At 43.2% G+C, this 15,903-nt stretch overlaps 1 protein-coding gene, 1 long non-coding RNA gene and 1 other non-coding gene across 12 annotated transcripts in view; 1 reads left to right on the top strand and 2 right to left on the bottom strand.

Annotated features, from left to right (window-relative positions):
* SMARCC2 (SWI/SNF related BAF chromatin remodeling complex subunit C2) overlaps positions 1 to 12,797 on the bottom strand; it is a 35,806-nt gene extending 23,009 nt beyond the window's left edge. For 2 of the 10 annotated variants that reach the window (XM_075265601.1, XM_075265603.1), the window contains exons 1-9: positions 12,469 to 12,659; positions 9,565 to 9,684; positions 7,509 to 7,594; positions 7,201 to 7,282; positions 6,890 to 6,982; positions 6,127 to 6,196; positions 4,841 to 4,910; positions 2,825 to 2,900; positions 1,154 to 1,318 (exon numbers count right to left, since the gene is read on the bottom strand). In XM_075265601.1, the coding sequence (XP_075121702.1) occupies positions 1,154 to 1,318; positions 2,825 to 2,900; positions 4,841 to 4,910; positions 6,127 to 6,196; positions 6,890 to 6,982; positions 7,201 to 7,282; positions 7,509 to 7,594; positions 9,565 to 9,684; positions 12,469 to 12,579 (873 nt within the window). In that variant the 5' untranslated portion in view covers positions 12,580 to 12,659. Of the gene's footprint in view, positions 1 to 1,153; positions 1,319 to 2,824; positions 2,901 to 4,840; positions 4,911 to 6,126; positions 6,197 to 6,889; positions 6,983 to 7,200; positions 7,283 to 7,508; positions 7,595 to 9,564; positions 9,685 to 12,468 lie in introns of all 10 variants that reach the window. The other 8 variants (XM_075265602.1, XM_075265607.1, XM_075265605.1 and 5 more) reach the window with 8 other exon arrangements.
* LOC142195709 (uncharacterized) overlaps positions 1 to 15,903 on the bottom strand; it is a 293,946-nt gene that overhangs the window by 148,656 nt on the left and 129,387 nt on the right. The window lies entirely within an intron of this gene.
* TRNAS-CGA (transfer RNA serine (anticodon CGA)) lies at positions 13,151 to 13,232 on the top strand. The gene has a single exon. It is a non-coding gene; the product is annotated as a tRNA-Ser (tRNA).

Below are 15,903 nucleotides of genomic sequence, written 5' to 3'. Positions count from 1 at the left end.
AAAATGAATAAAGATATAATAAAAATGTAAAAAGTACATTAAGGCTGGCCATGCACATAAGAAACCAGGCTGGAGAAAGAAGGTTATCCCTCCCAATCCCCTAACATGAATATACACACGCACTCCTGCTTTGGCAGAAAGTGCACAAGTTCTGTATGGATAGGGGAGAAAGCTACTGAAAAAATAAAACCCTGCTACTGGGGAAAGTTTAGGAGGCCTTTAAATACATCATATGATCCTGTTGAAATTAGCAGACTTGACTGAAAGACCTCTAATGTGTATGGCCAGCTTAAAGAGGTTATGCATGGAAAAATAAAGCTTACCTCTGCATTACATGCACTGAATAAGCTAAGCTTTCTTATCTTATTACGCTAGGTTCACACCTGCGTTCAGCACTCCGTTCTGTGCTTTCCGTCTTCTGCATGCCAGAAGACGAAAAACACAGACCGGGTCCGGCCGTGAGCGGCGGTGAGCGTTTTATGCTCTCCGCCGCAAAACCGGATTTTTTAATCTGGACACAGAGTACTGCATGTCCGACTCTGTGTCCGGATTATAAAACCCGGTTTCGCGGCGGAGAGCGCAGAACGCTCACGGCCGGACAGCTTTCTCACCCATTCAAATGAATGGGTGAGAAAGACTCCTGCAGGTTTCCGTATCCTGCTCTGTTTTATGCAGGAAATGGAAACCTGCAGTACGGAGAGCAGAACGCAGATGTGAACGAGCCCTTAATACATATCCCGGTCCCCCAGGACCCCAATGACTAAATTAGCAGACTGCAGCTGGGGTGGTGAGAAGTCTCATCCTTTGCCTCCCATGTGGATGCTTCAACTCTATGACGTGACTGACTTCACTCTACTCAGTGGGTCTGCAGAGGAGTAGAGCAGAGTCAGTGACATGAGAGAGCTGCAATGGTAGTATGGGGGGCAGCGCATAGATATATATCACTGTGCTGCGCTCTGCAAATGTAATCATTAGTGCCACAGGGAACCTTTCTATATATTAGTAATAAAGTATATGCAGAGAAGGGAATGGACTGATAAGTTTTATTTTTCCCTGTATAACCCTTTCAAACCCTACAAGACAGAAGTGCTATATACATCTCTTCACAGTATTTATAGATATTAAATAGATAAAAAGCGTAGCATAGAGAGACCTCTACAAGATCAGTTTGCGGTAATGATCTCACTTCATCAGTCAAGGTCTTGGCTGAGATCTTCTTGCGGCGTGTAACGGTACTTCTCTCATCATTCACTTCATAATCTTCTTCATTCATCCACTCATTGAACAGGTCAGTGTCAAGAATCCATTTGGCATGGACCTATTCATATAAAAAATATTGAATGTGTATCTGTAAATAGTTGTTAAATCTTGAGTTTATATACACTTAGATATGAATGCAAAACGGTGAAGACTTAAATGCATTATTAAAAATTCATGTCTCAAAGTATTCAATACTTGGAAGCACTATCCTACCATAAAGCATGAGGGGGGTCTATAACAGCGGTCTCCAACCTATTTCGTACCATGGAGGCCAATTTTCCCGTGAACTGGCAGAGTTTTCAGTGACGGGGCAGGGTTAGGGCTACTGGGCGGCTCATAAGAAAAGCATTAAGTGTATACTTATAATGATTACATTTATACATTTCCCTATACTTTATTAATATCATGCATAACTTATTGGTGATATAGACAGCTCCCTAAATAAAAGTATAAGTAGGAGATGTGCCTTTACTCAATTAGTGATGATGCGGAAAGAGCTCCCTTAATAATGTATAGATAGGGCAGGAGTGGACCATCACTCTAGGGAAATATTACTGTAATATTACTGTCATGGTGCCTCCACAGGTAATATTACCTATCTGTGTGGGGGGAGGGAGGACTATTAACTGTGTGTGTGTGGGGGGGGTACTACTACAGTAATAGTGGCCCCCCACAGGTAATGTTATTAATTGGAGGCACTATTACTGTAATAGACTGGGGAGACTATTACCTGTGGGGGGGTGCACTATTACAGTTACACTATAACTGTAATAGTGTCTTAATAGTGCCCCCCACAGGTAATAGTCCCCCCTCATACTATACTTACCTGCTTACTAATGCAGCTCCTGGAACCTGTTCCTGCACCCCGGATGTGTGAATCTTCTATTCTGCTCCCTGGTCCCAGCGGCACCACAGCTAAGGTTCCAGGAGCAGAACTGGAGGTGCACACACAATGTGTGTCAGAAAAGATCCCAGGAGCTACATAAGTAATCAGGTAAGTGGACAGTGATCTGCTAGAGTAGGCCACACTAGCAGATCACTCTCAAAATACGGGTCCTGTAGACATTTACCAGGTGTCGGCCGATGCTCCTATTCCGTGAATTACACACAGCATAGGACCATTAGTCAACACCTAGTAGCCCATAGAGATCCCTAATGACTGGACCGGCCCAGTACCAAGTGATCCACAGCCTGGTCATTGGGAACCTCTGGTCTATAAAACACGTGGGAAATGACAAAAAATAAAAACTAGTTTTTAATTGAAAAACAAAAATTGTAATTTTCTTTTTTTAAATGAGATATTAAATTTTAAAGTTTAATTAAAAATGTGAATTATACTCTTTTGACAAGTCATTGGGGCTTGAGGTTGCTGTAGCACTACTCAAAAAGACTGGTAACTTAAAGCACCTACTTTCACTGTTCCAATATTCAGTGATCAAGCTACAGATCCCACAATGTACCTGATGGATCATGAGGACTGCATTATTTTTATTTACACATTTTGGGACTACATACAGTCAATTGTCCTGTACTAGGTCTGAGTACATAATCCGTAAGCATTTACCTTGCGGGGCTTTTCTGGGGTAGGTGCATCCTCAACTGGAGCCTCTACCTCACTAGCTGGAATCCAGGTGTCGTAACTTTAAAAGAAAAGGAAACATAAATTATGTTTAATTTATAAACATAAAATTACCAACAGTAAATCCCAACGCACATATATTTAACTGTTATGAAGCTTACTAGAGTGTTTTACTCTTAGCGTATGTTCACATGGAGTTTTTTGTAGGCTGAAAAAAATCTGCTTCAGGAATTAGGAAACTTTTTGACTTTTTTTTTTAACCAGATGCGTTCTTTGTCGTGTTTTTCGTTGCAGTTTTGTTGTTCCAGCGCACAGTACGGACCTGGAAATTTCTATTTATAAAACAGAAGCGTTTTTTGCAAAAAAAACACGTCAAAAACCGCATTAAAAAAAACAACAACGTTGCCTTTTTTCCGCCTCCCATTGACTTCAATGGGTTTTTCAAGGCAGAATCCACCTGAAGATAGGTCATGTCACTTTTTTTCTACTAGCTGAAAAAATCCACTGGAGGGAAAAAAAAAATCTGCTACTGACTCTCACTGAAATGAGTGGTAGGCGTTTTTTTCAGGGCAGATTTTGAGGCAGATTCCGCGTAAAAAATTCTGCAAAAAACTGAGTGAACATGCCCTAACTGAGAATGACAGACAAAAACACAATCTTAAATGAGTTCTCCGAGATTTTGTTTCTTTTTTTTTTTACTGGCATATCCTCTGCTTGGAGCCTTCACGGTCAGTGGGAGCCACTATAACAGCAGATGGAGATTTCTGATTCTAGCCCTGTATTGTATACTGGAGGGTGCCAGAAGCAGCTCTGTACAGAGGATTGGTATGTTGTTGGCCCCCTATCGATCATGAGGACAGGACATTAAAAAAGGCTCAGACAACCCCTTTAAGGTTAGGTTCACATGTAGTTTTTTGGTTCAGAACCTGAGGCGGAGGCCACCTCAGGTTCCGGACAAAAAGCCGGTGCGCTGCACCGGCATCCAGCTGCGCACTCCGCTCCGGATTAGGCCCAATGAATGGGCCTAGTTCGGAGGAGGTTGTGTCTTCAGGCCAAATCGCGAGGCGAAACGGCCTGAAGAATGAACACCTCGCTTGATTTCAATGGGAGACATCTTTTTGCTCAGGATTTTGAGCCGGATACAGCATCAAAATCCTGACCAAAAATCGCCATGTGAACTTACCCTAAAGACCAAGGCTGCATGTAGCATTCCGCAGTAAAAAAGCACTGTAGGACAAACCACAGCAGCAACATATTGCGATTTTTCTCATAACACTTTTCACAGAAAGCTCACAGAGGTTTCCTCTGCGGACATTCTGCTTCAATTATACCTGTAGGAAAACTGCCGGGGTTTCTGTAGGTATAATTGACATGTTGTGATTTTCCGAAACTGCAACGGCTTTGTAAATTACAGTGTGTCCGCTGCGCATATTTTACCACTCTGTGGTGAATTTGTATACCACACTGTATTTTATACATTTGTATACCGAACACTGATGCCCCTTAACTTTAGTACTGAGGTTCTCAGCACTTGGGCTCTCACTGATCAAGACACCTGACATGTCAGAGGATTTTTAACATGCTGTGAAGTTATTCTGGCCTTACTCTTCTCACTCCCCTCCCCCCCATCAGTTAGTCTTTGAAGTGTGGGAGATAAGCCAAGCAAACACAAGGAGAACATACAAACTCCTTGCAGATGTTTCCCTAGGCAGGATTTGAACCCAGGACTCCAGTGCTGCAAGACTGCAGTGCTAACCACTGAGCCACCGTGCTGCCTATGGCCTTACTCTTAATCAGGTTATGGTCTGTATGAACATCCAAGATAGGTCAGCTCTTTAAAGGTATGAATACCCTAGATACAGAAATAATCATCCCTACATGGCTTCTGAGCTGGTCTACAAGGCTATGGAAGTATTGATGAGCCACTCAGCACCACACATGGATCAACACTGTGTCAAAGAAGGCTGTGGCCTAATAGATGTAGTCGTTACATACTCTTACCTATCTGGATAATAACCCCAGTGAAGCAGGACCTGCTTGTCTCTCTTCAATATGGGCCTCACCCATTCCTCTAAATAGAGAACATCATAACAAGTGTAATTGAAGATTATATATCTTCACACAGTAAAATATAGAAACATACAAACTATATATCATTCAAAGCAGGATACCTAGAGCTGAAACAAAGTGCCTTACACATATGAAAATTACAGTAAACTCATAAACAAATAATCTAAAGCCATCGGCCTTCTCTACAGTGAATCATATCAAAACTGAATTATATATTTATTATAAATAAATAATTATAAAAAAAGAAATCTTACACGAGAGGTCAATGAACAAGACTTTCCTGCCCAATAACAGGGGCATATTTACACCACCCAAAAAGGTGTTATCAGGGACTGTAAAACTGACACCATATTCCTAAATTGCTTGAACCAAGTTTTCACATGATAGATGATAACATGGTCAATGTGGGATCTAACTGTTGAGACCCTGACTGACCATGACAAGAAGAATCCTGTGTGCACGGAGCTGCTGGCGCACTTTCACTCTATTTTGTACACTTGAAATAGTAGGGGCCCGACTCCTGCTGATCAGCTGTCTGAAGGGGCTGTGGTGGTTTTATCTCTTTTCACCAGGAGCAGTGCCGTAATTATAATGGATAGGGGGAGGGGTCAGATTACTTCTTACTGTGCACACCCACAGCCTCAGAGATAAAAGTTAAATGTGCTGCAGCCATAATGAGACTATTAGCAGCAGAAAAGCTGATAGGACAATGCATATACAGGCTTATACAAGCAGAAAACAGATGTCCAGCAAGACCCTGCAAATACAAATATTTCATGAAACCTCACATACCAGTAAAGTTCCCGACAGACACTTCAAATTGTCTACTTTGCTGTGCACCACTAAGGTAATCGGCAATATGCCTAGTCAATAAAGGGGAAAGTAGTATTTCCTTCGCATCATTCAGTTGGACATATATATAAGGTTAACTCTGGTGCACTTGTCTATTTTTCGTCCAAATAGCAGATATCAAGGGAACAAAAAAAAGTATTGGACAGGATAGATTTAGCAAATCATATTAATTTTTGTCATGAAAGGTAAGCCAAAAGCAGAGGTGTCTGCCAGCAGCTTATCCTTCGTATTGACAATAGGGAGGAGCCCAGCATGCATGTATATAGTGAGGTTGGGTTGGATATCCTTGATCTATGTAACTTACACTGTAAGACTAGCTTAAGCTAGCAAAATCATGACAGTAGGATAAAAGTGATTTTTCTAACCTTCTTCCAAGGAGCCAGGAACTGGAACAACCACATGGGAAGCATGACTTTTGTCCTCCGTCACTGTGCCCTGCAAATAATAATAATAATTAATAGATAATAGGATATAACATATATGCCATATTTTAGATAACAGTTACACTAGGTTCACAGTAGCTTCCGAGTACAGATCAATAGAAGTCAAACCAAGGTTCTGGACTCACATAGTGAGCTTAATCTCCTGTTCACATAGAAAACATTGTGTGCAGCACTAGAGCAGGTCAGTGCTCCGGAGAGAAGCACATCAATTCTAAATTAAGCTGTCTGTAAGTTTTCTATGACATTACACTACACTCGCAGACTCCTTTTCAAATGAGAAGGACTACTTGTCTTTTACTGGAGTGCTTCTTTAAACTCTAGTCCTTATATTCTAGCTGTAACAAGTGTTTAAGGTCATGATAGATCACATATATCTTTCAGTGGAATGAAGTAGGCTAAACCACAGATCCCTGCTCTGACTCCTTCATAAACCATGGTTTTTATTACAGCCATGGTCACACAAACACAAAAGTTTCTATAATTCCCTAAAAAACTAGTGATTGGATTGAAAGTAAATAAGCCACAAACTATACATCTAATGAATTCTACAATACCAAAAATTATTTCATATAATTAAAAATGCCAAACTCACATCCCTGATATCTTTGAAACTGTTGGGGTTAAAAAAAAAAGTGAAAAAAAATCATATTTATAGACAAAACTAGATCAGTCAAACTTATATTACCTGATGTCTTTTCACAATGTCTTTCAGCTTGCTCTGCAGCTTCGAGTCTATGTCTGGATGAAGGTATATATTTGGTCGGGAAAGACAGTTGTTCTGAAGGGTTAAAAAGAGGAAGACATAGTGAATGAAAGATGTATCCCTGCAGAAATACATTGGGGCAGAGACTGGCATTAAGCAGATGCACCCTCTGCCAGTCTGAGGGCTTGCAGTGAAATTTAGTAATCTGGCGTAATTGATCTTAAATCTGATCGGGGCCAGAGACATTAAAAAAATGACCCCACCATACTATAAAAAAGAGGAGGCATTCCCACCTGCACAAGGGACTTTTCTATGTTCATGAACATTTCTACATTACGATCCATGCGTGAAGGGTTCTGGAAATCAAACCTACGCCTGAAAGGAACAGGAGAGCAGAATTAGAGATAACAAATGAAAGATTGTGTGCGTATTCAATGTGCAAATGGTGTCTCCTGCCATTCTGCAGGGTCCTGGTATCATAGTGAGAATGGTGTACCCCTACTGCTACCCATTAGATTAACACTAGGGATAACAGAAAAATTACCAGGTATGTCTGAATCTACAGCAAAGTGAGAACGTTTACGTAAAGGAAGTCACTTACCATCCTTGGTCACTCTTAAATTTATAAGCAGCAGCGAGGATATGACACAAAGCTCCTCCAACTTTGAAATCCAGGAAGCATTTCATCTGTAAAGCGAGAATCATCGGACTGAATAGGCATTTACTTTCAGCAGGTAAGGACAAAACATATCTGGGGCTTAGTGTTAACCAATTTACCCATGGCACATGCTGTGCAAAATTCCTAGAACTGCCCCATCCATCTCAATGCCCTTTCTGCCAAAATAACACCATTTAGATGTAGGGGACAGTCGCAGGAACGCAACAAATCTTATGTATGTGAATTCACCCTAAGGTCACTATCACATGATCAGCGATACAGAATATTGTATTATTATTTGTAAGCTAAAATCAGTATTGGAACCTACAAAGGAAAAAAGTATCATGGCAAGATTTGCACTTCTTTTACATTTTGGACCCAATCCAGGTTTTGGCTGACAAATACTGATGAAAAATACTGACCAAAATATTTCAGTGTGAACATGGCCTCAGCAAAAGGCAAAGTCATGGTGTATGTTTTCTTCACCATCAGTGATTATAGTCAGTATTACTGAAGGGTGTAAAGCTGCTCCTCAAACCTACAAAGCAAAGGCTTTATAACTCCATCTACCGTATTTTTCGGACTATAAGACGCACCGGACCATAAGACGGTTTTAGAGGAGGAAAATAGGGAAAAAAAAAATTTTAAGGAAAAAAAATTGGTGAAATATTTAATAACCTAATAATATAATATTTCACCAATGTAAATAGAACCGGGGGCTTTCGGACACAGGGATACCAAATGTGTATGTGTTTCACAGTAATGTTTTTGTTTTATATGTATGCTAGGGATATGGGGGTGATTTGAACATATCTATCTATCTAATCTATCTGTCTGTCTGTCTGTCTATCTAATCTCATCCATGGATTGAAAGAGACACCCTGCAGTGAAGCTATGCAAGAAGAGAAAAAGGGGCGGGCCAGATGGGTGAAGGAGGTGTGGTTTTCTAAGCAAACTTGAAAACACACCTCTTTCACCCATCTGGCTCGTCCCTCCTTCACTGCCTCTCAGATCTTGCTCCTGCAATGAAGCCACACAGGCAGGGAAGTAGGGGCGGGCCAGACGGGTGAAGGAGGCGTGGTTTCAAGCTTGCCGAGAAAACCACGCCTCCTCCTCCCGTTTGGCCCTCCCCTCCTTCCCTGTCTGTGTGGCGTGTTTGCAGGAGCCAGATCTGAGAGGCAGTGAAGGAGGGGCGGGCCAGACGGGAGAAGGAGGCGTGGTTTTCTCGGCAAGCTTGAAACCATGCTTCCTTCACCTGTCTGGCCCGCCCCTACTTCCCTGCCTCTCATATCTCGCTCCTGCAAACACGCGACACAGACAGGGAAGGAGGGGCAGAGCAGGCAGGCACCGTGCTGCTCTCCTTTTCATTCGCACAGACGGGACACAGACGCTGCACACGCTGCATTCGGACTATAAGACGCACACACATTTTCCTCCCATATTGGGAGGAAAAAAAGTGCGTCTTATAGTCCGAAAAATACGGTAAATTTTCTGTATTTTTTGCTGTCATAAGTTGACAATAAACATTGTGATGTCCTTTCAGTAATATATAACATTACGCCTTTGGTTTATATGACCATGCTGTATGTGTTTCAGGACAATCCAAAAGCTAATGTTAGATGAAAACTGTAGTTAAGCTGGGTTCACACCAGCATTCGGGTCTCCGTTATCAGGTTTCCGTCTTCTGCAGAAGACAGAAACCTGTCATGCTGAGTCCGACCGTGAGCGCCGGTGAGCATTTTATGCTCTCCGTGGCTAAACCGTTTTATTTAAATCGGACACAGAGTACTGCATGTCCGACTCTGTGTCTGGTTAAAAAAAACAAACCAGTTTCGCCGCGGAGCGCATAAAACGGCGCTCACGGCCAGACACTTTTCAAACCCATTCAAATGAATGGGATTGAAAGATGCCGGTAGGTTTCTGTCTCCTGCCCAGTTTCGTGCAGGAAACAGAAACCTGCAGAATGGAGGCTGGGGCGCAGATGTGAACGAGGCCTTACCGGCAATTTCGTAAGTGGAGCATTGCTGACATGTTTCCCAAACACTTCTTCTTGGAACTGCAGGAGCTGGACCACCAGGCTGGATAGAGACTTGTTAGTCGGAGGTTCGGCCTGAATGTACTGAAACGGGACAAAGAAACTGGTTAAAATAGAGAATATTTTATTATCTGTGCATTGAGTCTATTGTGAGAAAAGCAGCAGCACCACTCTTGGGTAACATATATATATATATATATATATATATAATTTGGATGCACCAGGCCAGGAGAAAGAGTCCTTGCGTGTGTGTGGCATACAGCACCCACTCACAGAGATGGAAACCACAACAGTACACCCCTCTACCAATTATAATCATCATAGGCAATAACACCTCCTCCAGCAGTCACAACAAATCTCCCCCTCCTTATTACCAGGCGGCACCACAAAGACTTTCCTTGCAGTGTGCAATGCCCTTGGAGGTGCTGGTGTATACCCATTGTGTCTGAAGCCCAAAGGTATGATGGTGTTCAGCATAATGTTTCCTACAATGCACTATGGCTAGCTACTTGTTGATAGACTCTCTTTAAGGCTAAGGCCCCCTATTGGGGAAACACAACTTATTTTTGCAGATTTTGTTGCTTTTTGGAGCCAAAGCCAGAAATGGATTGAGCAAAAGGTAGAAGTATAAGAACCTCCTATATATTTCACATTCCTTTTGCAGCAAAAAAAAAAAAAAAGGAAAAAAAAAAAGCTGCGTTTTTGCACGGTGGGGCCTCAGCCTAAATCTACATGCAAACGAATGTGTGCATCAACGGGACTGTGGGAGAACAACACAGATGGCCCATGGATGATATCCATATGCATCCATTTCTCCATTGAGTTCATGTAGTGATCCCAAAACAAGCAAAAATAGGAACTGTCCAAAGTTTTGTCCCGGGTCCATACCCCTACATGGACCTGTGATACTACACAGCATGTATATGGGGCCATAGAAAATAATGAGTTACTGTGCTAGCCGCTAAAAACACAACTAGTAAACTGACAAAGCACATGATAGTGTTCATGGAGCCTAACACCGGATAAAGCAGTGGCCCCACCACTTTCTACCATTAGTCACTACAGACACCCCTCTCCCTTCTGTGATTATCCCTTTTTCATCAGTAGTTATAGCAGAGACCCCACTCTGCCGTAGTACTTAAGTCAACTCAATCGATGGATCATTTCATTTATTTGCCATCCATGGCATCCAGTGTCACACTAAAGGATATGTCACTAGCCATACACTATCCAATCTCGATTGCTATTGTGTCAACAACCAAAACTAAAATTTACTAGCATTCTCCCAAATGCAGTTCCTCGTGTGTGTTCCCCTTGTCTGTTTGTTTCCCCCCATATCTGTATCAATGTTGTTTACCTGGCCCTTCCATCCCTTTATTATCTTAGCATGTTTTCTAATGCCGTCTGGGGTCTCACCCCGTCCTCTCATTCATAGGCGAGGCATGTGAGCCATTACGCCTTTGTTTTGTTTTTGTCTTTTCTGTTATATTTGAAGACTTTAATAAAATCAGATTAAACATAAAATTCACTGTTAATAGGTGGAATGGGAAGTAAAAAGGAGAGTGTCCTAAAATAATAATTTATTAATTACAATCGAGGTAGAATTTTTAATTAATCGGGATTTTCATTTGGGTCATGATCACCAGCTCTATAACTTAGCTTCTTGGCAGCACCTAAATGAATACAAACAGCATAAAATACTTATTCTTCTTATGGAAAAATCATCATGGTCAATTCAATGCTGATGATGGGAATGAAGGTGACCATGGTGTTTCTTTCAATGGAGTTATAACACATGAGGATCCACTGGCACATCCATGACAGACATCAGTGTCAGCCTGTTACATGGTCAGCTTTACTGACAGTACAGTGGCCTGGGGTAAAAATAAGGATCATTGCCTTACCACAATTAGGAGTGTGGGATAGCTGGGCGTAGACGGCCACAAAAATCCGTAAGTAAGAATATCTGGAGATGGAGTAACGCACTAGCAGGAGGAGGCGAGCGTGTTCTTCAGCCTCATTAGTATGGGATATACGTATGTAGGTGTAGTCTGTGCACAGCAGCTGGGACCTGCCTGACTCTAGTCTAGGTCAAAGGTAACTGAAGATGACAAGTAGCACGTGCTGCCAGCGCTGATCAGCAGCATGTAAACACTCCAATCCTCCACGCTCACATCAGCCTGTCTAGATCACTCCTATCATCTCCTGTGCTCTGCAGAGATCAGACATCATACATGTGGCTGCATCCAGTACGGTCATGAAGGTCATGGCTGGCATCATACAGTGTAATATACAGGCACATCCACATATAGATGCCTGGAGCAAAGGCAGAATACAAGGACAGTGTCAGGGTAAGTAAGGACACTGGTCACATGACCCTGCCTATAGAAGACCTGTGCTGGACATGACAGCTGTGCTATCAATGAGCATCTGGCAGCAGCAGGAGGAGGGGGGCGTTTTATTTAGGATCAGCATGACAGGGCAGTGTGTATGTGACTGCTCAGGGGATCTGCAGCACATTCCAGAACAATCCTGCTCTGTCTCTATAGAAATGCCTAGAATGGTGTGCCCCGAGCAGATGTGGGGGCGCCCCCGGGGCCAGTGACCCGACATCTGGGTACATGTAGGCCTTACACATCCTGGCATGTCAGTCCCTGGCCTGGCCCTGCCATCTGCCCCGATACGTGCGCCCCCTACGTCTACTGCACAGCACAGAAGGTGACAGGTCGGCAGCTGGGACCTAAGCTGGCCCCCAATGTCGCGTCTCCCCCCCACCCCTGTGCCGGGCCCGACTCTTTGTTCTCCATGTACAGCTGAGGGTTACACATTGCACTTCTCTTCAGGACACTTAGCATTTCCTTCCGGTACCTTCTTGTAGTTTTTCCCCAGCCATAGTCGCACGTTGTCGAACTGAGAAATGGTGTCAGAGGACTCGTAATATTTCACGTTCGGGCCGCCGTCCTTCTTCCGCACCGCCATCTTCTGCCAGTCTGCCCGGCACTTCCAACTACATAGTAAAGACGACCTCTAGCGGGTGCGCAGTGCACTGCAATACAGAACAGCAGAGAGCCGAAGGTGGAGCAGCGCCATCTGCCGGACAAAATGACAAACTGCTATTTGGTCGCATTGAGGAAGTTTAATGAAGGAAGGCTGGTTTTAATCTATCCTGAAAATCGTCCTAAATAGGCTGAACAGACGCCTAGCGGCAGCGTTTGGCTACATCCACAGCGATACGATATGGAACGAAAAAAACAAACAATTTAAGTATTACGGGTGTGGGTGGTGGGACGTAACAGCTGTCTCTGCCTTGTAAGTCTTTGTGACTGACTAAGGGGCAAATAAGCTCAAAGAGTCAGTAATAAAACGATTTGACGAAGGGAGAAAAATAATGCGCCATACAGAGGACTCGAACCGCCAGCCTGGATTATATCCAGCTGCAGACCGGGGCCGCTGGAGTTAATCTGCGTGGCGCTCTCCACCAATGAGCGCAGGACGTGTGAGGAGGCGGTTCGTACACTGTGAGGGAGCTGTGCGGGCCCGTTGGCTGACAGTCACGGTGGCCGAGTGGTTAAGGCGTTGGACTCGAAATCCAATGGGGTTTCCCCGCACAGGTTCGAATCCTGTTCGTGACGAGTTCACTTTTTTCACTCTTTTATAGGAATTTAATAGCAGTGACAGAGAAGCGAAATCGTCCTGTTCTGTGCGCCTCGTGTGTACAGGCTCAGAGTTGTTGTATGGAAGCTCCAATGCATTGTATATGAGGCAGGATTCTCATTTATTTTTCTGAAAATATGGAAAATCTAATAAAATTCTTATTGCTTTTATCACTACTGATTTTGCTCCTGTTCAGATAACAATTGTGTGAATGTTTAAATATCAGCATGTCGCAGAAAAACGCAATCCTATGACCGCAGGGATGTGATTTATGGGTATATTAGCTTCTTATCGAAGGCGCCATAATGCAAGGAACAACATGGCTGCCTCAGGTCTCTGGAAGAGATGTATAAGGCTGGCGATTGGCTTCCATGTTGGTCTTGATCACCTTTGCTCTGACAGAGGATGTGCCTGGTTTATGACAAGGTGCACGCTATCATGGGCACACTCAGGAATTTTACCTGGGGGGTCCGAGTAGGTGATGGGGGGGATTTGGGGGTCTGGCTATTTTTCAGAAGGGATGTCACGTAAGAGAAATATAGAAATAGATAATGTGGAGGATAAGCAAAAGTGACATGTTTAGGATGGTGAGCGATGACAATCTCTGTAAATCACTGTAGGATATGTTGGCAATATATAAATAAGAGGGGTGGTTGTACGGTTAAGGACACCCCTTTGTAGTCTATGGTCAGACATAAATCTCCTACAAATCTGCTGCATATAGGGGATGTACTTGATGACGCCAGGCCTCAGCTTTAGGGCCCCTCTTGTTATACACGCTGATCACTATGTAGTGTCCTCAGTCCAGCTTAGGGCGGGTTCACATCTGCGCTCCGGTCTCCGCTTTCAGGTTTCCATCTTCTGCTGACAGGAGACGGAAACTTAGCAGACAGTATCTGCCCATGAGCGCCTGTGAGCATTTTGTGGTCTCCGTGGCGAAACCATTTTTTTTTTTTAACTGGACACAAAGTCCTGCATGTCCGACTTTGAGTCCAGTTAAAAAGAAAACATTTCGCCGCGAAGGCCACAAAAAGCTCACAGGCGCTCATCGGCAGATACTTTGCAAACCCATTCAAATGAATGGGTTTGAAAAGTGACTGCCTGTATCCGTCTCCTATCCAGTTTCTCGGGCAGAACATGTAAACCTGAAAGCGGAGACCGGGGTGCAGATGTGAACCCATCCTAAGTGAGCTTGTCCTTACCGTCAGTCAGTAGTACCTGCTCCAGGCAGATGGAGCGCCTCACATTAGTATTAGTCTCAAAAAACTAGACCAGTTCCAATTCCACAGTATAGGTGAAATGAAAGAAATCCGTGCTTACCGACTGGAATCTTGCCAATAAACCTTTATTAAAACCTTCCACACACAACGCGTTTCGAAACCTATGGCCAGTTTCTTCATCAGGCCATAGGTTTCGAAACGCGTTGTGTGTGGAAGGTTTTAATAAAGGTTTATTGGCAAGATTCCAGTCTGTAAGCGCGGATTTCTTTCATTTCACCTATACTGTGGAATTGGAACTGGTCTAGTTTTTTGAAATTTATGCACGCCTTGTGCGGTTGTAATCTGCTGCTTCTGGCTTTATTACGGATTCGTATGTGGGGCTGTTTGAGTGCTGTGATCATACCACAGCACTTACAGGTGATTGCAGTCTAACTATAAAGTATATTTTACTGTATCACCAAAGGTAATGCACCAGGCTTTCTTGTGTTTTTTTCACATTAGTATTAGGTCCTGTTCACACGGCAGAATTGTGCACTGATTTTGAGGTGGATTCCACAGTTCAAACCTGCCCACATGGGATGCATCAACTCCATGAGTGTTTATGATATTGAGAGGGTCTCTAGACCTCTAGGGTATGTTCACTCCATGGAATCTGGCACTGAATTTGAGGCAGATTCAGCCTCAAAATCAGCTACAAATTCCACCTGAAACCAGCCTGCACTGATTTACAGCTCTCTAGACAAGTTAGTGTAATGCCCCATCTTGAGGTGGATGCTCCCTGAAGAAGGAGCATAAAATTCTGTACCATTCTGCCCGGCACGTGTGGAATTTGATACAGTATTTGGTCAATTGTAAAAATTCAGCCTGAAATTCCTGAAGTTGAATTTTTCAGCTAGGAAAGATTTTGCTGTATGAACACACCTTTAGGCTAAGGCCCCAAGTTGTGGAAAAGCAGCTTTTTTTTTCGTTGCAGATTTTGATGTGGCTTTTTTTGAGCCAAAGCCTGGTGTGGATTGAGCAAAAGGGATAAGTAGAATTGCTTCCTATATATTCTCCATTCCCTCTGTGGCCAATTTTGGCTTTGGCTCTAAAAAAAATCTGCAAAATCTTCTACAAAAGAAGCTGCTTTTCCGCAACGTGGGCCTCAGCCTTAGGGTAAAGACTCACATTGCGGAAAAGCAGCTTTTTTTGTTGCAGAATTTGTTGCCTTTTTTGAGCCAAAGTCAAGAGTTGGCTACAAAAGGAATGGGAAATATATAGGAAGTTCTTATACTTCTACCTTTTGCCCAATCCACTTCTGGCTTTGGCTAAAAAAAAAAACGCAATAAAATCTGCAACCAAAAAAAGCTGCGTTTCCGCAACATGGGGCCTTAGGGGGCATTCACACGATGTAATGCGGCGTTGATTCTGACACGTAAACTCGTGTCAG

The sequence above is a fragment of the Leptodactylus fuscus genome, chromosome 2 (genome assembly GCF_031893055.1).
Source record: "Leptodactylus fuscus isolate aLepFus1 chromosome 2, aLepFus1.hap2, whole genome shotgun sequence".
In the NCBI taxonomy this organism is placed as follows: Eukaryota; Metazoa; Chordata; class Amphibia; order Anura; family Leptodactylidae; genus Leptodactylus; species Leptodactylus fuscus.
This window is presented reverse-complemented; position numbering and strand designations above follow the sequence as displayed.